The sequence below is a fragment of the Rhinolophus sinicus genome, chromosome 6, assembly GCF_057876585.1.
Source record: "Rhinolophus sinicus isolate RSI-liver-muscle chromosome 6, RSI-T2T, whole genome shotgun sequence".
NCBI lineage: Eukaryota > Metazoa > Chordata > Mammalia > Chiroptera > Rhinolophidae > Rhinolophus > Rhinolophus sinicus.
This window is the reverse complement of record NC_142506.1, coordinates 50,251,523-50,276,399: the sequence shown is the minus strand read 5'-3', so window position 1 is coordinate 50,276,399 and position 24,877 is coordinate 50,251,523. Positions and strand designations below refer to the sequence as shown.

The window sequence follows — 24,877 nt, the reverse complement described above, 5'->3', positions numbered from 1 at the left end:
CGCCACAGCAATCAGACAAGAAAAGTAAATAACAGGCATCCAATTTGGAAAGGAAGAAGTAACACTGTCACTATCTGCAGATGACATGATACTACTATACATAGAAAACACTAAAGAATCAACCAAAAAATTAAAAGAATAATTAAATGAATTTGGTAAAGTAACAGGATACAAAATTAATATACAGAAATCTGTTGCATTTCTCTACACTAATAATGAACAATCAAAAAGAGAAATTAAGTAAACAATTACAATTACAATTGCATCAAAAAGAACAAAATATCTAGGAATAAATTTAACAAAGTAGGTGAAAGACTGTACTTGGAAAACTCTAAGACATTGAAGAAGACACAAGTAAATGTAAGAATATACAGTGCGAGTGGATTTGAATGATCAATATCATTAAAATGACCACACTATACAAAGCAGTCTACAAATTCAGTACAATCCCTATTAAAATACCAATGGCCTTCTCCATACTAAAACAATTCTAAAATTTATACAGAACCACAAAAGACCACAAACAATCAAAGCAATCTTTAGAAAGAACAAAGTTTGAGGTATCATGCTACCTGATATCAGACTATTCTACAAGGCTATAGTAATCAAAACAGCAGGGTACTGGCCTAAATCCTGCCATGTGGACAACATACATGACCTAAAGGGTATCATGCTAAGTGAAGTAAGTCCGACAGAGAATGATAAATACCACATGACTTCCCTTACATGTGGAATTAAAAAACAAAACAAAACAAAAACAGACTTATAGAAGCAAAGAAAAATTGAGGTTTGTCAGAGGGTATGGAGGTGGAGGGACGGTGAAATAAGTGAAGGGGAATGTACTCAACAATAGTGGGATGACTTTGCCTGGTGACAGATTTACTAGGCTTAGTGTGGTAAGCACATTGTAAGATATGTGTGGAATCACTATGTTATATACCTGAAACCAATACAATTTTGCATGCAAACCATACTTTAATTTTTAAAAAGTTATGACAAAAACAGTGAAAATAGCAGAAACAGAGGCTTAATATAGATCCTTATTCCAATGAGTATTAATCAGTCTGAGGAGACAAAATGGATTTGAAAACCATATAATAGCAAGCCCAAAGGAGGTCTTAAAACTACACTAACCCTAGGTGTTGGGATATTGCCATGAATAAACAAATATTTCTGCCTTCTTTGGACTTGCACTTTAATGGATGTTAATCAGGAATTAGCATGAGTTCTATTTGCATGTAAATTATCTATTTGCATATATAATTACCTATTATGCACATGGATTCTTTAAGTTCCTCTACTGAAGATGGCTGTTAGTGCTACCTGAACTAATATTATTGTGAGCCACCCTCACCAAAAAAAGTAACTGATTTCCTCATACAACAAAAGTCTGAACCATTAAGTTTAATAACAACAACAACAAAAAGAAAACCACAAATTTAACCAATGCCAGCTAATACTTGATCTATTTTCATGGACAATGAGGATAAGAATTTAGACACAAATTCTAGGAGGCTATTGAGTTTGTTCAGAGTCAGGAATTGATATTTTGTGAAGTTAGTTTACTGTGAGGCTGAAAACTCCCAAATAAGATACTTTAAATCACTAAAAATTAAACTTCCCTCATAAATATATTTATCCTCAATTTCTGCATTTTTTTCTGTATACATTCCTGCACATGGATATATCAGGTTAACCTAAGACATTCATATCTTCAAATAATATACACATATATTCTATATACATACATAAACATGTGCATAGATATATACATGATATATGCACACAAAAATAGTTATATATACACTGATATCATACATTATTAGGACCTGCTGAAGAAATTATTGTACCTATTATTTTTCCTCATCTCTTCCATATGGCTCTCATGGTTGGGAGAAGGTTGGTATAAAAGATTCACGAGAAATGAAAACTTTCTATACCTCTAAAATGATTATATTTTAAATTTGCATTTCACTGGGTTATTAATAGAGTAAATACATGATTTATTTTTTCTAGTTTTCCATTATGTAGCGACAACTACATAATAATAAACCATTCAAACCTTCCCTCTCCATCTTCATTAATGACTTGTTCTGACTGAGAGCCTACGCTCACTGTGCTGACCGGGTACCAACTCTACGCTTGAGCAACAAAATCTGTGCAATGCACTAAGAGAAATATTTTCTCTTACAAAGGTCTCAATCTCACAGGGGAGACCATGTACACATATGTTTAAAAAGCATCAAATTCAAGAGTGGACAAGCAGGTTGAATACACTGCCCTCAGGGAGTGGTCTGGGAAGAGAGTTTGCATCGTGCCCACACGTGAATCTCCCAGAGCCAAGAAATCTTTGACTTGGTACTAAATAAGGCAAGGATGAACTAAGGCCCCCAAAGAGCAGAGAAGCTTAAATACCAGGCAGAGTACAGGCAAGATCAGAAACAAATAAACAAACAAACAAACAAGCAAACAAAAAAACAAAAACAACCCAAGGATATCAGAGACAAAATAGGACCACACTGAGACTTTCTCATAGATATAATCAAAAACACTGAAAAGAGCATTGCTTTTTCACAATGGGAATCGATGCCATTAGATGGTATTTAATGCCATGTCCCAGCGAAAACTATTTAATGTATCACTGTGCAGATCACACTTTGCAGTCATGGACAACACCATGCTTTGGTCATTCTCCTCTGACACCTTACACTTTTCCTGCCACCTTCTTCAGATAAAGTGCTGTTAGATGAAATCCTGAATATCCTGCCATTTAGCAAAATAAACTGCAGCAGTTTAGAGAAACGGAGACAAAATTAATTAAATCCCAGCTACACCACATTAGCTCGGTGACCTTGAGCGAGTCATTTAAACTCTCCATGCCTAAATTTCCTCTATGTAAAATGGGAGTAATTATAGTACCTGCCTATAGTTCTCACATGAAGATTAAGTGAGTTAGTGCACAGAACAATATTCAACTCAAAAAAACTTCCATATAAGTATTTACTATGACTACAGATAAAAAGAGGGAATGTGAATGACCTCATATACAGCATGCTTTGAACTCACTGTCTTTAAAACTACGAACTGCACATTTGTCCAATATGTTCCTGGAAAGTACTTTAACAAAGCTGTACTTACATAAATTCAGTGCACCCAAATCAAATTTCCCTATTAAAGCAACGAGTGCAGATGTGTACGGTGACACAGTTGTGTGTGTAGCATATGCTCAAAGTTCCTTCTATTACTCACATTCTCGTAGAGTGCTTGAAGAGTCTCCAGGTCAACCACAGAATTGTCCAAGTTCACAACAGCTGTAAAAGAAAAAAAAAAAAAAGACAGACTATTAATGGCTATAAGCCAGCTGTGAAAAGATGTCTGGCCACAGTGAGCAGCAGTGACCATCTCCAGCCCTGAGAAGGTGTAGGGGATCTAAATTCAGGTCATTCATTGGTCCCGCCACAAAGACCAACCCCGAGGGATTTCAGTGGAGTCAGGGGGAAAGTGTTAAGGCTTTCACTTGCTTCACAGATACAAAGTCTCATGAATATGGCCCAGTCAAAGATAAACTGTGAGCGTCTTTCAAGGACCAACTGCATGAAATTGAAAATTTTGTTTAATAACAGAAAATCAGGCCAATCACTCCTGACACTGCCACATTCTTTTTTTACATTGATAAATGCTCATATCTGCCAATGTACCTAAAGACATATGACAAAGGTTAATTCTAATCACTAAACTGATAGAATTAAGATAGAAATAATAGATGCATTTCCTGTTATAATTCTTTAAGTTGTTGTAATGAAAGAATAGCTCTTTGATTACAGTATTCATATTAGCACAGACACAAACTACCACCCATGCTTACCCAAGAAAGACGTGGAATGGATCATCAAAAACTGGGAGCATGTCCTTAAATGCATTTTTTTTGGCCTGGGAAGTGTAGTGTATTTTGGAGTCAGTGTGTTTTATAACTCAGTTTGGACATAGGTTAATCAAAAGCATAATGTATTACCTACATACGCATATTAGCTAGAAATAAGGTGAATTTGTCCTAATCAGATTTGTGCCAAGTAGCCAGGGAAGTTCTTGTGAAATGAAAGATTTCTGGAAGAAAAATCACAAAGTGGATAGATAGGTTTTGATAACTGAGGCATTTTACAATGTCTTTTCTCTGAAAGCTTAAAGTACATGAGACATTTTCTAGTTGACTCTGGCAAAATCCCAAGAAAGAATTACGAAAGACAAGTGGGAAATTGAAGCATACGATGGATGAGAATTCTAACCAAGATAATTTAGCATTTCTATTTGGAGCTGGGAACAGAGCCCAGATCCAGCAACAAATATTATAGCAAGTAGAATATGATACCCCCATCCTAATAATATTCCACTATCTCCAGTTCTTAAAAAATTAGGTCTCACATATCAATCTAAAAATTTGATTAAGATTCTCATACAAATCTTTTCACTCCTTAGCCCACATAAGGCAAACATATCACAAACTGTTTAATGTTTCAAAGCAGTAAAAACACAGCCCAACTAACTTTGACCATACTTCAAAAATTGAATAAAAAGGATTAACAAATGATTTTCACTGGAGGTAATATGGCTATAAATAATGTAACAAAATGCGTAAAACTCAAATAAAGCTAGCAAATTCATGTATGAAATTACTCCCTTTGGATCAGTGCAGCCTACCCCTTAAAGAAAATCTTACAGTGAATCCAAAGGTCTCTGACTTTGGAATTCATTAGTTAATAATCCAATGAGATTATTCCTCTGGTGACACAACGAGACTGATGGGAAAACCACAAAAGAAATGCTAGTAGTCAACTTAGTGTATGATTTCATTCTCAGAACAAGGAAAAGAAACACACACAATAAAATCTTTCAAAGATTTTCTCATATTCAAGTCAAAACTCATAAAAGATACAATTGTCTTCTGACTTTATCCATCATTTTAAAACGTAATATTATTCCTACAGATTTTCCCCACATGAATCCTTACTTGTGAATTTACTGAGTTTCCTCATCTTTTAATCTCATGCAGTATCAGGTACCACCAAATAACTCAATATAATGCCATAAGGTCCTAACCATAGATATATTGTCCTAAGCAAGTCACAAAAGTTTCTAACCCATGAAACCTCATTACTTAATCATCCACAGGAACTCCCAATGGAAAGCAACACTGTTACTATTTCTCCATACAGTTTTACACTTGCAAGATGCTAACACACTTCAACGGGAATCAGCAGTTTCCACAGAACAATATAGTCATGCTTAAGAAGCTGAAAATAAGGAAGCTCAGATACTGGCCGATAGACAGGAAATAAAGGTAAAAGACATCATTTGGGAAAGGCTAAGGGTATCGAGGTAATCTATTTTCTCAACATAAAATGGACATTTTAACGTTTCAGAAATCAGGACTTAGACTTCATAAATTTTTAGTGGTATCTTCCAGTGCTCCCTCCCTTAAAATCTGTGATTAGGGAGATGGTACATTTCCAACTGATCAAATTCTAAAATGAAGGAAATAATATAAAGCATTCACACATGAACTCATCAAATGCAAAGTGTTTCTTATAATTCAGCAGCTATTCTACCTTACTGGATGGGTTAAAAGCTACTTGAGTAACAATAATTTAAAATCGGAGCTATTGGATGTGGATGTGTTCAATTACTCAGGCCTGAAAAGCTACAAACAAGTGGTTATGAGTAGAGCCCCCCCGCACCCCATCGGGGGTGTGTGTGTGTGTGTGTGTGTGTGTGTGTGTGTGTAAAATTTTTTAAAGGTGGAAAAAGATTAAAGAAAAACGATACTCAAAAATTTCTTGAGTCCATAACAACAGTTCAGTCTTTTTTGAGAGAAAAACACTTGTGTATTGAGATTATAGCAAGGTGATGGTCCCTTATTCCCTCAGAAGGGAATACAATGTTTATGGAATAGATTATTGATGTGGAAGAAACATAGCCCATGGTATCAAACCTAACTGGGTTTAAATTTAAAATTTTATTTGCTGCTATATTACTTCAAGTACGTTACTTGACAAGTTTTAGTTTCTTTATGGGAGAGAGGGGAGAAGGAAATAATAGAAAATATTAGCAATGTTTTGGGTTTTGTGGGGACCAAAGGGAGTAGAACGTAAAAGGATCTGGCCTGTGGTTGGTTAATGTTATTTCCCTCTTCGAGTTTTCACAATAGTCCAACTCTTCTGGCTCTAATAAGTCTTATTATCTAACCCAAACTTTTAAAAGTTTCTATTTTTTCTTGCTGTTTATGTTTTAGTGCCCTGACATACCAAAGAAAAAAATTCCAACTGTATCTATACAGGGTTGGCATTCTCAACCTCAGTGATGAACTTTTGGAAGTAAATGTATAGCCTGACATACAGCTATTGGGGGTTGTAAATTATACTCTTTTTTTTAACGTAATATTTAAACTATTAAGCATCAGACTTAGATTTCAGAACATAAATAAATCTAAAATTTAAGATATTTGGTGATAAATCTTTACTACTTTACTCAGATTACTTTATTCTCTAATATTCAACTACATGCTAATGTGATCATACTTCACATTAGAGGCCAAATATTTCACACTCGTTTTCCTGCTCTTGGCTCTAAGACATACAGGAACACCCATCACTGTCTGGGATTCATCACCTTTCCCACCCAGCCATTCCCCTGCAGGTCTATAAAGCAGTTCTAATTACTTTCCTATTATGTACGTATTACTTCAACTTAACCAAGAAGCATCTGTTCTGTTTTATGTGGAAGCGTGTAAAGACGGAGGAGGTGTTGCGAGGAAACTCTGGCCTCTTTTGAACATTAAATGATTATTCATTTATTTGTAAAATATGCTAACTTACCAGGATTAGAACATATGGAGAGTTTTATCACTCTCTTTAAATAACCTGTAAATGACTGTGTGTGTTAATAATCTCTCCAGGCACAAATGGACAGCAATTTTTATTTTTAAGCCTAAAAACTTTATAAAATGCCAAGGACGTGACCAGGAAGTAGAAGAATATAATACTCTTTCTGGCTTTTCTACAGACAGGCTGTGTGTCTTTGATCAAGACACTAACTTTCTCTGAGGCTTTATCAAGTGCAATAATAACATGTCTGTAGCATATGTTTATCATGTGCAAATAAATAAGCAACTTTATACTAAAAAAGATAATTCCAGAAGCCTCAGAATAATTTAAGTAATTAATTTTAAAATGTATATAATCTGTGAACACATTGGTTAGAAACTAGAGACAGAGCTGAGAATGCGCTAGACTAAAATTAGGTTCAAAATTAAACAGTTGCATTCAATATTCAAAACTTGAGACCATACATAGCTCTTTCCTGCAGGAAGTCCACTGGTACACACTCACTGAGATCCAGTGCCCTTTTCGTTAAATCCTGTTGTTACAAAATGAAAAGTGAAACGGCCTATTTTAGAACTCAAATAGTCAATCTAACCTAAGAAATTGAAAATGTCTCAAAATAAAATATCCAAGACAAAACAAAAATACCTATGTTTTACTTTAAAATATTGCATTGCATAAAGACAATTACATAAAGAGCAATTCTAAACAACCAGGGACTATAGACCCAACGTAGAAAACAGCTGTATGCTAGACACATGACATTGTACACACACGTACACAAGCAGGTGACAGTCACATATCTATATCCCATTCCCTGCACACTTGGTCTTTTCTGCACAGCGACCTTCTTCAACACCAGAAATGTGGACACACTTCTTATTCTCACCTTAAATCACCCACAGACTAGAGTGCAACCTAACATATCTGTCTGTCTGTGTGATAAAAATAATTGTTTTTGTACTCCCAAAGAACTGCACAGAAAAGAATGGACCGTACTTCAAGAGCTCGTGTTAAATGAAAGTCATGTAAAATGAAAGTTCACAAAATATGAATTAACCAAATTTGTATGTGTTGCACACATTTTCAGGAGCCAGAAAAGTAGTTTGCTTTATTGGTGCAATTCAATATGATACGATTATTCCTGTTGAATGCAACAGTTTAAGCTATACAACATTTAGTGCCTGACTAACTCCAACCTTGGATTTTATTTTAATCTGGGGTCTCCACCATGGGACAGAACTGGAGCAGCCTCAGGGCTGCCCGTGGGGGCCCCTTCCCTCCACCAGCCCTGAACACTTATCCCAGCCACTGTGGTCTCTTGCCTTAATCCCTCCTCCCTCCAGTGTGATCTGCTAAACTAGAGGTAGAGACCCCCAAAGTAGAAAACCTAACAGTGTTTATCACTAAGAGTATGAGATACCCGTTTCTGCGTAGCAAATTACACTCAAGCTTGGGGCTTAAAACTACAAACATATCTCACAACTTCTGTGGGTCAGAAATCCAGACACAGCTTAGCTGGTGCCTTCGTCTCAAGGTTTCTCACAAGACTGCAATCATGCTGGCTAGGGCTGAGATTTCATATGAAAGTTATACAGCAGGCTCCATTCCCGAGCTCACGTGTTTGTTGGCAGAGAGGATTCAGCCCCTCAGACTGAGGGCCTCAGCTCTTCACTGGCTGTTGGCTGAAAGCCTGGCTCAGTTTCTTGCCCAATGGGTCTCTCCATAGGGCAGTTCACAGAGCTGGCTTCCCTCAGCATGAATGAGAAGGGCATGCAAGACAGGGCCACCTTCTCTTGGTAACAGAATCTTGGGAGTGACCTCTGTGATATTCTATTCATTGTTGAGTCACTAAGTCCTGCCCCCATCGTAAGGGGAGGAGATAACACAGGAGCATGAAGACCAGGAGGTGGGCATCTTTGGAGGCCACCTGAGAGGCTGCCACCACACCAGGTTGCTAATTCATGGCTGTTTGTTCCGTAGACTTCAAATCCACTGGTGCTTCTCTACTGCTCTCTACCATGCATTCATTTTATTGAGGTTTTTGCTTTCCTATTAGGCTCCAAGTTCACAGAGGAAATGGAGAGGCATCGTAATTCAGTGGGAAGATGTAATGTACTTGTCCGGAAAGCTGACTTCCTGTATAAATGGAGCCTATAAATCAGCTAAGCCTCCTAATCTCTGAGATAAAGATGATATGAAATATAATTTAGAGATACATCGGGACATGAATATGGACAGACCCTTCTCTCTACATTTATATGATCATACCCAATTCACTGTATGCATAAGAACCTAAGTACTTAAGAAGCTTAAGAAAACATCTTTGTTCAACGTTCAAAGGTCAAAATTGGCTGAGGTTAGCAGTCCTGAAAACAAACTAACTTTAGCAAACAAACTGGGTATTCCTTGAGATCACCCCGATTTTCCTTTCATAAACAACTAACTTCACCCTAGTTGACTTGATAGTTCAAAACATAAACCACAAAGATAATAATATGCAATGTTATATGGTCATCTGACAAATAGCTCTGGAAGGCATTGGGACACGGTTGGAGTCACAAGTCAAACTGGGCCTACCATTTATTATTATTATCTGTGTAACCAAGAGTGCCTCAATTTCCTCATCTGAAAAATGGACCTAATATGAACACTCACCCTACTGGGTTTTTGCCGGAGATTAACTTATACAAGTGAAACACCTGGAAGGAGTGCCATGAATATAGTAAACACTCATAAAATATTGGTTAGTGTTGTTATCGTTATTATGGGCCCTTTAACATTCATATATGAAAAATATTTTACTAATATCTCTCCGAATCTGTATCTTGAGAAATTTTAGACAAACTAGGCTGAAAGCATTCTCGGCAAAAAGAACAATGACAGTTTCCGTTATACCAATAGTAACATGGGAAACTAAACAAGTACCCACAATGAAACCATCAGCACTGATTTTGGTTAAGGTATATGGGAAGGGAACAGAGTCAGCAGAAGCTTAAACACAAAATGAGTGCAAATCAGCCTGTATTTACAGTTCATGCCCTCTTCTCACTGACAGAGGAAGAGAGAGTGCAAGAGCTTAGAGAAACCATCTTTATCCCATGTGGAATTCAGAAGCCACAGGAAAAGCTAAGATGAAGTTAGCCTTGCAAATTGCTGAGAAGCAAAGACCTTTGTTTGAGTAGAAACTCATCTTAAGTAGCAGAGATCAGAAACATCTTTTAAAATACTTCCAGGCTTGTCATCATATCACAGCTACTGGGAACCACAATTTTGTAAGAGATCTCTTCAAGGAACTGTGAGCAGTTTGTCATTATACTTTAAAATCAGGGAAAAGTATATGTGTTAAGTTAATGTCTACTTTATACTTACGTGAATCAAAAAAGTTTACCTTTTGGGGGGGAAGTAGTTGCTATTCAATTTATTGGACAATATTTATTATCTCTTTAGTAAATGTAATAGAAAACACTTTAGGGATCTGGAGACATCAGTTCCCTTATGTAGAGGAGCTCACAATATGGTGAAGTGGGAAGGCATGAACAAATGATTACACAACAATATGAGTGCAAGGCAGAGCTTGTGCAAATCAGAGACAAAAAATGGAATCATCAGGTGGAAAAATTCCTCAAAGTAACAGTTTGGAAGTGACTGACTAATAAATGGTCAAAATCCTAAGAGCATCACCCGACATTCAAATTGCTTCATTTTATTTTGAGGTGAAGCATCTTGGATTAAGATGGCAGAGTAAATAGATGCATCAATGTTCTGCTCTCTCCTAAGTTTCCACTATAATTACAGTTAGAGGAAGGAATTCATAAGGACTGAAAGAAAACAAAAGTGATGACAGCAACAAAATATGGAAGTTAGTTGTACCTTATTCAGCAGCCCTAACATGACGAATCCACAGGTGTCAGTGGGGACACTGAGAACCAACCCTGGAAGAAACTGTCAGCACCAGGTATCTGTCCAATTGAGGGTCCAGGGGGAAATGCCAGAAATATGGGGCACTGGGTGAATGGTGTCAGTTACACCTTCATTGTGAAAATTCTCTCCCCAACTCTGTCAGGTTTATTTTCTTCACAAATTAAAACAAAGTCTCTGGACAAAGAAACAGTAAGTACAGTTGTAGGCCAGAGGACTCCATCGAAAACATGGGACCATATGCAGTACTCCGTGTTGAATGTAGAACCTCCACCTTCAGCCAGCCGTCTTCCCCATCTTGGGGCACAAAAAACTGCCAGACAGACCTTTACTACCCCAGGACGGAAACTGGAAGTCTCTAGGCAATCTTACTATCCCATGAGGAAAGCACAAAAGACAGTCTTTGTGGTTGCCCAATAAATAATGTACCCAGGTAATGCTATACTAAACTCAAAATCAAAAGGCCTTACAAGGGGCCTCCAGCCCTCTCATCAGCTTTTACCTCTCCCACTTTTAAGGCAGATAGCCAAGGATCGAATCTTCTGCAGAAAGCCTCTAACACAGATGCTAGAGACCAAAAATCAGGAAAAAAAGGGTGAGGGGGAAAAAAAGGCAGTAAACGCCTCCATAGCCTCTAAAGGGTTTCTAATACTCACTGCCCCATATTATTCTCTACCTTTTTCTTCTTAATCCCACCCCAGCAAGCTTTGGTTTTGATTATTGAGTCACTAGCAATTTCAGTTCTGTGAAATCCAAATGCACAATTCTCAGTCCCCAGCAGCATTTGACACAGTTAATAATTCCGTCCTTTTGATACATGTGCTTACTTGGGCTTCTAGGATGCCACTCTCTCTCTTCCTTTTCCGCCTACTTATAATGTTCCCCACCCCTCCGTCTCCTTTGCTGGCTCCTTCTCTCCCAACCTCTTAGTTTTGGAGGGTCCTAGGGATCCTCCTACCTCTTCTCACCTCTGTCTACACTCACACCCTTAGGGATCTGACCCAGTCCCATGGTGGGTGAGAAATCCTCCTCCATTCTCATCTCCCACCTAAAACCTCCTTCTTGAACTCCCAATGTGTAGGACCAACAGACTTCTGAGAATGCACACACGGACTCTACCAGGTAGACCCATTCTGCCCGTTCTCCCACGGAGACTCCACCCACCAGGCACAGAGGGGCCGCCCTTAACTCCCTGCTTTCTCTCCCTTTTCACATCCAATACGTTGTGAATACTGTTGGATCTCCTTTCCAAATACACGCAGAATATGACCTCACCTCACCACTCATTACTACCACCCTGTCCCCAGACACTCCCAACTACTTACTGCCTGGATTATTGCAACACTCTAGTTGGAAAAAAATGGTCTTCAAACATAAAAACATGGTGACAGAAATAGAAAAACTCAACAGAAAATATGTAAAATAAATGTGAGGGAATTTCCCAAAAGCAGATCAAAAAGAGAAAAAGTCAAGAAAATTAGACCAATTCTGGGAGGCCAACATCCCAATCATAGAGCTCTAGAGAAAAAAAACAAATGAGTTTTGACGAGCTCCTGAGAAGAGATCCCAGTGAGTTCAGCAGTAAAAACTACAGAGCCACACACGCCCTGTGACTATGTCTCTGCCAGGTAAACAACACCTGGCTCACCTCTAGCCCGGCCAGAAGCCCGGTCCCTGATAGTCCCCATGGTCACAAAACCCACTCGGGATATTGCCTACTCCCCAGAAGGATTCTGGGAAACTTCAGGGGCTCTGACGCTGGAAGAGAGACCATAACTCAGAAACCTTTTTCAGCTTATCTTCTCTTGGATGCCTTTATCTAATAACAGAAATATTTCTCTCTTCTTACCCAACTAGATTCGTGGTTGTCTCTAGGTTTTAAAACAGTGAACAATATAAGGTTGAGGAATACTCATACAGGTGGATAAAGCACAAGCGATTAACACAAAGTGAGAAAAGTTGGAGAACAGAGAGAGATTTAAAAATCATATATTTACATATATATATATATATATATATAAAATCAGGTAGAATTAAAGTTAAATAATAGCTGAATTCCAAAACCTTTCATTTTTTAGGAAGTAAAATGAAAGAAATGGACTACGTGGAAAACAATGTTATTCATTTACACTTGTTTATACCTTAGCCCTCCCCTGGCTGAAAAGGTTGGCTCATTTTAGGCTAATCGAGGGAGTGATATCAGCCCTTTAGTTAAGAGTACAGTGATGGACAAATTTGAAATATGAATAAATGCTTGACATTTAGCCACTTGACAATATGGCAAAAGTGTTCAATATATTTGTATTGGTTAAAAATTGTTTTCAACTGTAAAAAGAATAGCTGAGGAAATAATGACAAACGAATTTGAGGCAGGTTGGCACTAATTCAGGGTCTAAAAGAGAAGTTAGTACCCAAAAAATACAATGTTTTTTAAACATCTTTCTCTCATGTGGAAAAAACCAAAAAGCTGCCACGACTCCATCTGTCACATTCACATTCCAGGAAAAGTAAAAGAGAAAAGAGAAAGCAACAAGAAGGTATGTGCAATGATTATTAATTATGAATTCTGAGCAGACTTCAACTTATGTCTCACCAGCCAGAATAGTCTCCCATGGTCACCGACAATCAAGCGGAGGCTGAAAAGTGTGGATAATGTGGACAAATTATCACTCACAAAATAGCAATTTCGAGCTCCAGCCTAAGTCATCTCTGAAACCCTCCCTGAGTAGTATGTAACTACCTACCATGGCTCATGGTAGTCAGCCCTTGCTGACCTCTTGATTCCACCCTTAAACGCAAGTACAATTCACCTGATACATTTCAGATAGTCCTTCTTTTGTATAGAAGTTTGTGCTCTGTACCTCCAAGTTGATTTTTCAAAGCCTGATAGCAGGGATCTTGTCTTAGATACCATCATCAACTCACGCCAGCATGATCTATCTACATAGAGTAGAAAACTGAAAAATCGTATAGGGCGAAAAACAAATCATGACCGAACCTCTAGAGAGAAGCTATATAGCTAACCTGAAGAGAGACACACTACAAGTCATGTATTTGCATTATGGTCCCTTAAATCCCCAAAGGCAGCCACACCTGAGAAAGCAAAAGCCAAATATTGTCAAGGGCAACAAGAGCGGCTGCAAAGGGTCCTACATTAACATGACCATCACGTGAGAAAGGAAGGCGGAACCCAGGCATAAGGAGAACAAGGAAGTCATTTCTAGAGGACCACGCCTCCTCTTCCTCCTTCACATCAACAGTCTGTGGGGAAAAGAAAGAAAGAAAAAAAAAAACAGTCTGTGGGGGATGCAACCCATCAGTTTTTACTCATTGAGGAGTTTCTAGTGCAGCCTTAATTGTCCTGCCACAAAGATATAAAAAGGAAAAAAAAATTAAAACAGTTTGGTAGAAATGCCTCAAATTATCATCCCTAAATTTTTATTTGGAACTCAATAAAGCATAGAAACCTTTGCAATTGGATGACAACTGAGCATATATATATATATGCATTCCTTTGTAAGGAAATACTCATGCATTAATCCCCAACTGAAAATCTGCATACCTGGGGAGTTACTGTAAAAACTGTCAAAATGTATTACTTCACAAAAGTTTCCTAAAGGTACAGACAAGCCATTTTTAAAATTTTGTTTCGCTTTGCTTGGCTTAACCTAATGCATCCAACAACCTATTAAAACTAACATTTCTCCGAGAAAGGAAAACACTTGGTACCATATTCATCTGAACAGTTCACACGGCAATAGATGAATGCGACATTTGCAGTCCTCACATCCGCCCACCAAACGTGCTTGGAGCACCTGGGAGTGGGCTTGTCATACGTGCACACAACACAGGTACGCCAGCACGGAAGACATGCTGCTACACATTTTTAACATATATGGAAAACACACCAGTTCTTGAATAACAAATATTCCAAGTAATTCTAGATTATCTAAAGACCATAATAAATTAAATGATAAGTATACCAATAGCATTCTTTTTTTGATTCCAAATTAAAATAGTGGCATTCCATTTCTTATATTCCTTAGACTTCAAAATTGTATTATTGCACTTGCCACTCAAGTTCCCAGTTTATACAGTAACATACTTACTGAGAAGTTTTCATTTACCCAAATAATAACTCAAAAGTCTTGGTGTTCCCCAAAATGACTTGAAACCTTAAACCTCAAGCTTTGGATTCACACAAGCCTGAATTTAAAACACGGACCTGAGACTACCTAGTGTGTGTCTCTTGGAGAGACCCGGTAAGCGCTCTGAGTCCGTTTATTCACATGTGAAATGGATATATTGATGATAATGTTGATACCGTCCTCCAGTAATTATTGTGAGGCTTAAAGGGAATTCCTCTATTTCAGTCCTTGCAGATACTTAAAAATGGAAGGGTCTCAGTCCTCTCTACACGTCTAAATATCATATATACCTTTGTAGATATGATGGCTCTTATAAAACAAAATTTAAATCAGAAAATAAGGATGTATATTTCACATTATTGTTTGTGCCTCAAAATATGAGGGACGCACCCCAGAATACACACATCCATGTCCAGTGAGCTAATTCCCACTCTAGTAGAGGCTATACTGAAATACTATGTGGAGACGTCTTTTAAGGACAGTGGGAAATGGGGTATTTTCAAATCAGCAAGCAGTGTATAAATTACTCAATGGTCAAGAAGTGCACAAATGTCAATAATACGAGAAGGGCATTAGTTTTTAAACTGACACTTAGAGATGACATTTGTCCATGACATATAAATAAAAATTTGCCAGTTCAACAGTGTGATGTTGAAAGGGAACCATTTAACTGTAAGTCAAAACATATTCACTTCAGAAACATGCTTTTAAACATCAGCAATTGATGCAACACTTCCAAAACGTTTGTGTTCATCTACAAAGAAAAAGAATATCCTCCTGAACACATCGTTCATTTATTCATTGAACAAATATTCACTGAGTTGTAACTCTGCGCCAGGCACTCTTCTCAGATATAGTGGTAAACGTAACAGAGACACTTCCTGACCTTGTAAGCATTTACACCTTATTAGAAAACAATTAAAATGCTGTGTGACCTAGAAAGGAAACTAATTGAATTTTTATGATATCCTATAATCTAGAAATCACACTCATTGATTCTATCTCCTCTTTTCAGGCAGTTTAACCTGGTGGGGTTTTGTTGTAAGGTACAGACAGACAATGAAATGCCAGGATTCTAGATTTTGTACTTAGGCTACAAGAAGAAAGGCTTTCCTGTTGCAGAAAAATAAATCTGATACTCAATCCACCACTGGTACATCTCAAACATACTTGCTTACACAAGGTTAACGACATAAGTTACTGATTAAGTCAGTAGGCGTCATACACCTATGGGCCTTGTTTATAAGAGCTGTACAAGCTAAATTGTTAGAGAACAAATGCATTTTGTTTGAAAGTCAGCATGCCGCCTTCTTGTCTAGGCAGGGGAAAAAAATGGATACCAAGACTGTAATCCTTTTGGAATAAAATCTTTAAATGCAAACATGATTGCCACTGTAGACTGTTTAATCTAGCGATATTGTATTTCATTTCTGTTTTTGGAGAGCTTTGTTGATTTGACCATACCAGTCCGACTCAGGGCTTATCTCAACTGTTTAGATAAGGTTTATTTGACTTTGGCAGGTGACAAAATTTAGGGTGTGGAACAAAGGAGGTAGAAAAAAAGACTGGCATATTCCCAGATAGTGTTTATTTTAAGCATAGTGTACAGATGAGCAAATAGTTTCAAACAACGCACTGTTCTTTGTGTAAAACATCCACTGTCTGTTGAATGTTTTCTGTAAACCAGCGCTGCAAAATGTCCTTTATTGGGCATGAGGGCCTTCACCTTCATGCTTAGGTAAACATTTATGCTCTCGTAAAGTAGAGCTCAGCAAGTATCCCTGAAAATAGCGCCCTAACTCGGAGGGTCACATTTGCCACTGTTTTCTAACATGCTCTAACACAGTGTTTGATTTTATTATTAATGCAACCACATCTATTGCTTTATAAGTTCAGACTCAATCAAGAATTTAAAATGTCTATGCCAAAATAACTCATACAGATAATAAGTCATACTTTCTTCGGTGTAATTCTATCTGACTTTGATGTCTTACTTTGAAAGAAACCCAAAATAGAAAGCTTGAATTTACAAACACTATGATTATGTTTTTTTTAATTCCTTTTTTAAAATACTTCATCTAAACAAGCACTTAAATGGCTTCCTTCGTATATTACATATTAGCATTCACATATTGGCAGACATGTTGCGGTAGGGGAAGGAACCAAGAAGTGTAGTCACTCAAAATTAAAAATGCATCAAAATATAGAAAACTTAGTTGCGGACTTAATAACACATGACTAAGAAGATCAGAGCTTACATACCAAAACTTGACATGTCATGGTAATTCTTTTCATTGTATTCCAGAGATGACTTTCACTTAACAACTTGTGCCTCATGACTATGTTTCCAAAATACTTAAAAATAAGAAAAATCTAGAGAACACACATGATATTTATCATCATGTCCTTGGAATAATTTCATGGTTTACTTCAGATGTAGTCAATATTTGCAAAAATGTGATGCACTGGTTTATGTGTCTGTTAGTCATACTTTGTCATTTGTTCAGCTAATGAAGGTTTTTCTTTTTTCTCTCTTCATGTGTATATCTGCATATAAGGATTAATGTTTCATTGTCCAGAGGAATGAGGGATGAGTTAAATATGGGGAAGAGTTTCAAACATTCGGATTTCTCTGACGTCATTTTAATAGAAAGTTGCTTGTAAATAAAATACATGCTTTTCAAATATAAGATGGAATGGCCTCTATTCTAACTCATCCACTCACGTTTTTGAGCTTTAATTAAACTTGGATAGTTTAATTAAATCTGGTGAATGGAATGCCCACTGTTGGAGGAATTTTCCTGCTTCTTTCTTGTCCTGTCCTCACAGCCCATTCTCTAGAGTCCAGTAACTACCACCCACTGCTCAGTGGCATGCCTTGACAAAGGAGACTATCAATTTTCCTTCTCCCAAACCCCTTTTCTCCTTTATTACTTTAAACACCCAGTGACAATCAGCACTTCTGCAGCTGCAATGCACCACACATTTTTATTTAATTGAACAAGATGCATTCATACTTCTCATAACTTATAAATTCTTTTTTTTTTTTAACTAAAAAAAAATGTATTTATTGTCAGAACTTCCCGACATTCTTTTATCACTGGTAATATGTGCTAATAGTAAAACAGAGGATGGGTATCATTGCTTAGAAAAGCTTTAAGTGGAAGCATTGCTGGGAGGAGAGGTTTAATCTACCTTGGGCACCATGAATTTTCACTACAGATCTGTTCCATCATATAATACAAGTTCTGAGTCTCATCTCTCTCCCTTCCCACAACTAGATAAATATTACAGTTCAAGCTGAGGGTGCTTTATGGATAATAAATGTTTCTTAAAGACTCCATCCAAAGAACTAAACTAAAATCTAGGAACTTTCTCCACAATCCATACCTCCTGCCTCGATTGACCAGGAACCTCCTTCCACCATCACAAAATTTTGCTAATGACCCTTCCTTAGCTGCTCCTGTACTTAAATAATCCCATGACAACTCTGACCATTAACAAAATAATACGTACTTCAAATTTCACAATTCCTACACTTAAACATTCTTTTGCATTTGCATTTGTTCTTTTCTTTCAAGGTGTACAAAGTCCATCTGAATGCATCTGCATAGGGGAAATGGTTGCTGGTGGCTAAAATACTCTGCCAAAGAACTTAAATTTTAGTCTCAGCTGAAATTATGGTCCTCGTTGTTTGGGAAGAAGCAGTTTCCTGTTACTTGACTTCCCGGAGAAATCACATCCCTTTCCCCTCCCCTCTTTCTAGTTGAGGACCCATGAGAGTAAGTAGACTTGTCTGCACCTGCCAGCTACCACTAAGGAAAACTCAATCTGTCTTCCCGAATTCCTTTTTGGCACAGAGTGAAAGAGTTAAAAGTTGAGACTAAAAGTTAACTCCCCTGACTACATCATATTTCAACACTTCAAGCCTTTCACTAAGTATTCTGAAATTACTACTCAAGAGTATCACAGATGCTAGGAAACTGATGTCATTTCTTTGTGACACCCAGGCCTTCTGCTACGTGCAGGGGATGATAGGAATCTTTTCTTGCAGAGATTACGGCCGAGATAAAAGCAACTGATGCCAGTTCATACTGCTCTGCTACAGTAAGGCCAGGAGCCCCAAAGCCTGTTTGCAGAGTTGTAAAGTAAACTTAAAGAGTGGGCACTGACCAATAGGCATCAACAAATGTGCATTATAATAGTGACCAGGATCAAAAGCCCACAGATGAGTGAATTCAATTATGAAATAAATCAAGAATCCATCTCAAAAATACGAAGTGTGCAGTTTTAGAACTACTCAAACATTTCCATTTCAAAAAATAGCAGGGCCTGTTCAGTTTCATTTAAATAAACTCAATATTCTCAAAGTTATTTATTTTTACCAAACATCTAAATAACTCAAAAGCCTTAACTCAATTAAATAAGGTAATGTTACCAGATCCAGGTACTTAATGTTGAGTGAGGCATAACCTTTTTTATTTTTAACGTAATGTAGGATGAAAAGTTTACTGATGTGCCTTTCAAATCCTACATTGTAACTAACCATTAGGAAACTACCATTTGTTGAGTGTTGGTGTAGTATTAAGAATATAATATCCATCATAATCTGAAAAAAATATCAAAGTACTTCTCCCTTTTCAGCGACATTATCGGTGAGGCCAGATTTTCTTCATACATTTCAACCAAAACAACATATAACAATAGAATGAATGTAGAAACAGATAGGAGACTCTGGCTGTCTTCTATTAACTCAGACCATAAAGAGAGTTAAAAAAATGGAAAACAATTTTGAGGGAGGCATCATCTTGATGAAACCCATTGCTATTCTCCATTTATTAAATTTTTTAAAACGGCAGAAAGACATAATATAACTGCATTGACATACAGTAGTCCAATCCTTTGAAGATAGAAATCAGAACAATCACTCCTCTGCATACACCCTCTAATGGCATTCCATCTTTCTCAGGATAAAACTCGAAGTCCTGAAAAGGCAACAGGCCCTCCATGCAATGAACACACACCATCTCCACCCCCGTTATTTATCCAGACACATCTCAAACTCCCCCCCCCCCCCACTCTCTCCAGACACACCCAGCAAGTGGCTGTTAACTTTAATATTCAAGGAAGACATGGTTACCTCAGGATCCTTGCACTTGACCTTCTCCCTAGCAGGCTCGCCCTCTGATATTTCCAGGATTCCTTTCCTCACACCCTTTAGATGCCACTTTCTTATTCACTCCTCCCTCACTTCTCACTCTGTGCTCCCTTTTTGCATTCCCTGCTTTGGTTCATTTCCTCAGGGCACTTAGCACCATTTGACATACCATACATTTTGCTTCTTTATTTGTTTGCTTATTTTTTTTCCTCACCTGCTGGAATGTAAGCTCTACAGGGTCATGGCTTTTTTTTTTTTTTTTGGTCTCTTTTGTTTTCATTTCTGTATCCCAGTGCCAGGAATGGAACATGGCACAAAGTAGGTTCTCAGTAAATATCTGAGTGCATAAATAAATAAATATTGGAAGAAATAAAAGAACAAAAGAAGACAGTACGAATGAATAAATCACGATCCCCCTAATATTAAGGTCGATGCTGACATCTTTCTTTGTAGTAAGGACAGGGGCCAGTGGTTACACCAGTAAGACTGGCGGGTCACTCTAATATAGTCTACCACTCACATGAACTATGTTACGAAGGTAATCGTAGTTTTGGAATGCATTCTCCTCCTTATCCCTCAAATTGGTAGAGAAGTCGGCCATAGAGAGAAACCCTCCATTCTGCAACTTTCTCAAGCAAAACACACCTGAGCATTACCTGAATCACAGAACTGACAGCAAGACAGGACAGGTAGTTACAATAGAAGGAATTTTGAAAGTAAATCCTCTAGTATCCATCAAGTAACCCCTTTTATAGGAATTTTTCTTTCTATGTGTCTTCACTACCTACCTTCTCCACTCCCAACATACACAATACGAAGATGAACTCTAGCTGGATGGCACATCGCCAGAGGACAGTGCTACAAATAGCAACCATGGTCGCCAGCCAGTAGACTGGTTTCTAGTTATGAACCATGGGTTAAAACAAAAAAATCATGCACCATTTCTGCCAGCTTAAGTCACTGATGCAATCACTACCATTGAGAATGGTACAGGAAGTACAAAATACAGACTCTAGATCCAGACCACTTGTGTTTAAATCACAGCCTCACCACTTGCTGGTTAACTTTCTTTAGCTTCTCTATGCCTCAGTTTTTTCATCCCTAAGATGGTGATAATAACATCAACTACCTCATAGGATTATTGCGGGCCTGATAGTAACAACTTTATATGCCTGCTATTATTGTTATCTTACTACTACTTCTATTATTATTATTATTATTATTATTATTATTATTATTATCAGCAATTATAGAACCTTAAATTTGGAATCATGAAATCTTAGAATTAAAAGAAAACTTGCAGGTAATCGTTTTGAACGCCGTGCTCAACTTGGAAATTTTCTCACAACTTAATGCATAAGGACCTCATAATGTCGATAACACAGAGAGAAGCCACCTCCTAAATTCCACCATTTCCTTCAATGAAGCTGCTATAGTTGCAGTGGCTCAAACAGGAAAATCATGCCTTTACAACAGATCACGGAAACGACAGAGCTCATACGGGGAATGGGGCCTATGGTTTTTCATGGTAAGTTCTTCTGTACTATTAGATTTCATCATAATCATACGTGTATAATAATTTGATGAAAACTGTTAATTTTACTACATATTCAGGGGTACTTGTCTGAAAAGTGCTACCAGGGAATCAGAGTTCTGTCTGCATTTGTGTTTCACTGTGAAGAAAGATGCAAGAGAGTCATCAGCGTGAAAGGTCACTACTACAGCTATGCTCAAAGATAATCCTCAATTACATAACTTTGGTGTTTTAGTATTTTTACCTGATGTCTCAAGACGCTGGTCTGATTGAGAATAACTGGGATTGTGTTTCTAGAATGTACCACGTAGGAATAGGACACAGGTGGCTCCACAAGGGAAAGTAGAAAAGTGCCAGTCATCTCTTCCTCTCCTCATCTCCAGTACTCACACAGAAATTTGAAGAAATCAATTTTGAATTACAAACATGGTGCTCGTTATCAAAGGGGCTTTCCTTTTCTCCAAAATCAGAGTCCAAATTTCCATCCCTCTCAAGGATTACGCAAAAGGAATGTTTTACAAAAACCATACCTTTGACACACAGAGGTTCAAGGGTCAAAGCTGATGGGATTAATTACGTGCTCCCACTTGGGCTCCATCTCCATACCTGCCCCATGTGGTAACTTGGGCAATTCCTTGAACAATCACCCAATGACTGTAAAGAATAGATTCAGCCACCGAATGACTGTAAAGAACAGATCCAGCATTATAGGGGGAAATACCCTGTGCTGAGCTACAAGGGGCTATGTCTCCAGGCTTCACAGAGCTTCCCTCTAGTGGGGTGGGTGGGGGGGCAGCAAAAATAAACAAATACTTGATACATAATTCAGATAGTAAGGGCAATAAAGGAAAAAAAACACAAACAAACCCATACCCAAAGCTCACGGTTTTAGAACAGTCTCAGCTATATTTCTCCTTCCCATAAAAGTATCATCAGAAAGTCTAACTATGGAACAATGTCATAAAAATATAAGCTAAGTTTAACCCAGGTTTTTCACTGAATCTGTAATGAAAAACTTATAATAATACTTCATTTTACCTTGATTTAATCATCTGTGTGTGTGTGACTTAAAATGATTTATGAGGTCTTTCTTTTTATAAGAAATTCTAAGTAACGAATTCATATTTTAAATTAAAACATATTCTGATTTTAAATTTCTAAAAGTAGGTTTTAATGAAAGTGTACCTATCTCACATGCACTTTACTCCACGACAAGGCTGCAATTGATGAAAAGGGTACACAGCTCGCTGGATGGAGCCCACTTTCTTCTCAAATTTCTAATTCTAAGTGACTTCACATTTCAATGAAAACCATTCACTAAACCTCCCAACAGCATTAACTACATTTTTAATGTCTCAATAAATAGAATAAACAGGTCTTAAAAATCCCATATCCCATGTGAAGAAAACACTTAAAACAAAGGTGAAAAAGGTATACGAAGCAATTTCTAAGTGAGCCTTGTAAACTTGAGTTTCATAAAGAAACCAGACACTCAAAAACCTAGTTGGAAGAAAACATTGCCCACATTGAACCCAATTTTTGAGAATATTACAAAAATAAACAAATGCTTATGGATAAACTTTCTTATGGTAATTAATAGGCAAGCGAAAAGCTTGTGTCTCCAAGAATGAAACCAGAAACTCTATGAAAAAGACCTGGAGTTTGTAATCTACAACTTGTTTGGTAGCAAATTTCATGAGAAAAACATTATTCAGTGGCAGCCGACAGGGTAACAGAACTGTTCCATGTGTAGGCTATCAAAATACAGGGGAAAAGGGTTACCATAAAACAGCCTTCAACGTTCCTACAGTTTAGAAAGGGTATTTCCAGATTTTTAAAGAAGTATTCTTATACTTTACACTCATAGCTGAAAACTAGTTTAACTGTCAGGAAAATGACACCAAAGCAAGAAAGAGAAGCATCTGTCCATGTCTCTACTTAGATTCTACTGTTGGCCCTCAGCAAGATGCGCTTCACCAACAAAGCCAAACTCCTTTCCATCGCTACCTTTACAGTGAGGAATGTGGAATGGGACCGACTCCCACAGCACAGACGATGACGAAGAAACCACACAGTTACGGGAGACACCAACCTTTTAATTTTCCAAAACAAACTGCCCTCCTTGCCAATCAAACCTCGTCCAAAGATGAGGTCAGGTATAACTTCTAAGAGCTGCTACTATCAATATTTTGCATATTTAGCAACATTCCGAAAACAGAAATGGACACAGCCCAGTACTAGCTCAGCCTTTCCCTAACACTGATAGAAAAGCCAGAACAATCAAGTCTGCCTCACATACGTTCCCCTTGAACATGAGCTCCCATTTCTCCCATTCCATGTCACTCTCCAACTCCATCAGAAAGAACAGCTCCTGCATGCTACACTTATTGTCACATGGCAAAGGCTTCTTCCAGAACCTGTTCACAGTAATGAAAGGAGGAATAACACCTTTCTGTTCTCTCTCCTCACTGGTTGGCCAGGCTCTGAGTTTCAAACACCTCCAAAGCCTATAAACATAGCTCATTTCTTAAAGAATGCAGGAGAAAGAGGACAACTAATATTGATTACTTAACGTGATACGTGTATTTACTTGTGTGTGTGCACAGATGTGCACATACCCGTTTACAGGAAAGAACTCATTTAACCTTTTAACTAAGGAGGAGACCTAGGAACAGAGATAGGAAGAAATGTGCCCATGTTTACTCAGCTAACCGGTGGCAGAGCTGGGATTCAAAGCTTGGGTTGCCATAAGAAAGGATTAGAGACCAGGTGGTTTAAACAACAGGAATTTAGTTCGGACAGCTCTGGAGGCTGGAACAGGTGAGGGCTCTCTTCCTGGCTTGCAGAGAGCTCTGCTCTTTCTTCCTCTTCTTATAAGGGTGTTAATGCTATCATGATGAGACAGTGCAGGGAGTTGGACCCTAGGCAAAGAATGCCTGCTGAGCAGGAGGGACACTAGATAAGCTGACCACAGGACTGTCACCACCGTATCATCCCTTATACAAAAAAATAAATAAATAAATATGTGCAGAAATAGCTGATTAGTATCTCCCTTCTAACCATTTACTTCCATACAGATGTGGAAACCACTATTCAGCTTGCTCAGTTGATCAAGGTTTGACCACTAGAAGACCTTCTTGGGGGGGGGGGGGGGGAATGGGCGAGAATGAGCAGTCCGCCATCTTGCCCCACAGCGCAGGCAGGAACGTGGTTGGGTACCAGGCAATGTAACCAGTAAAGA

At 37.9% G+C, this 24,877-nt stretch overlaps 1 protein-coding gene across 2 annotated transcripts in view; it reads right to left on the bottom strand.

Annotated features, from left to right (window-relative positions):
- FMN2 (formin 2) overlaps window positions 1-24,877 on the bottom strand; it is a 317,737-nt gene that overhangs the window by 136,940 nt on the left and 155,920 nt on the right. For both annotated transcript variants that reach the window (XM_019746843.3, XM_074316783.2), the window contains one exon: window positions 3,250-3,311. In XM_019746843.3, the coding sequence (XP_019602402.3) occupies window positions 3,250-3,311 (62 nt within the window). The remainder of the gene's footprint in view (window positions 1-3,249; window positions 3,312-24,877) is intronic.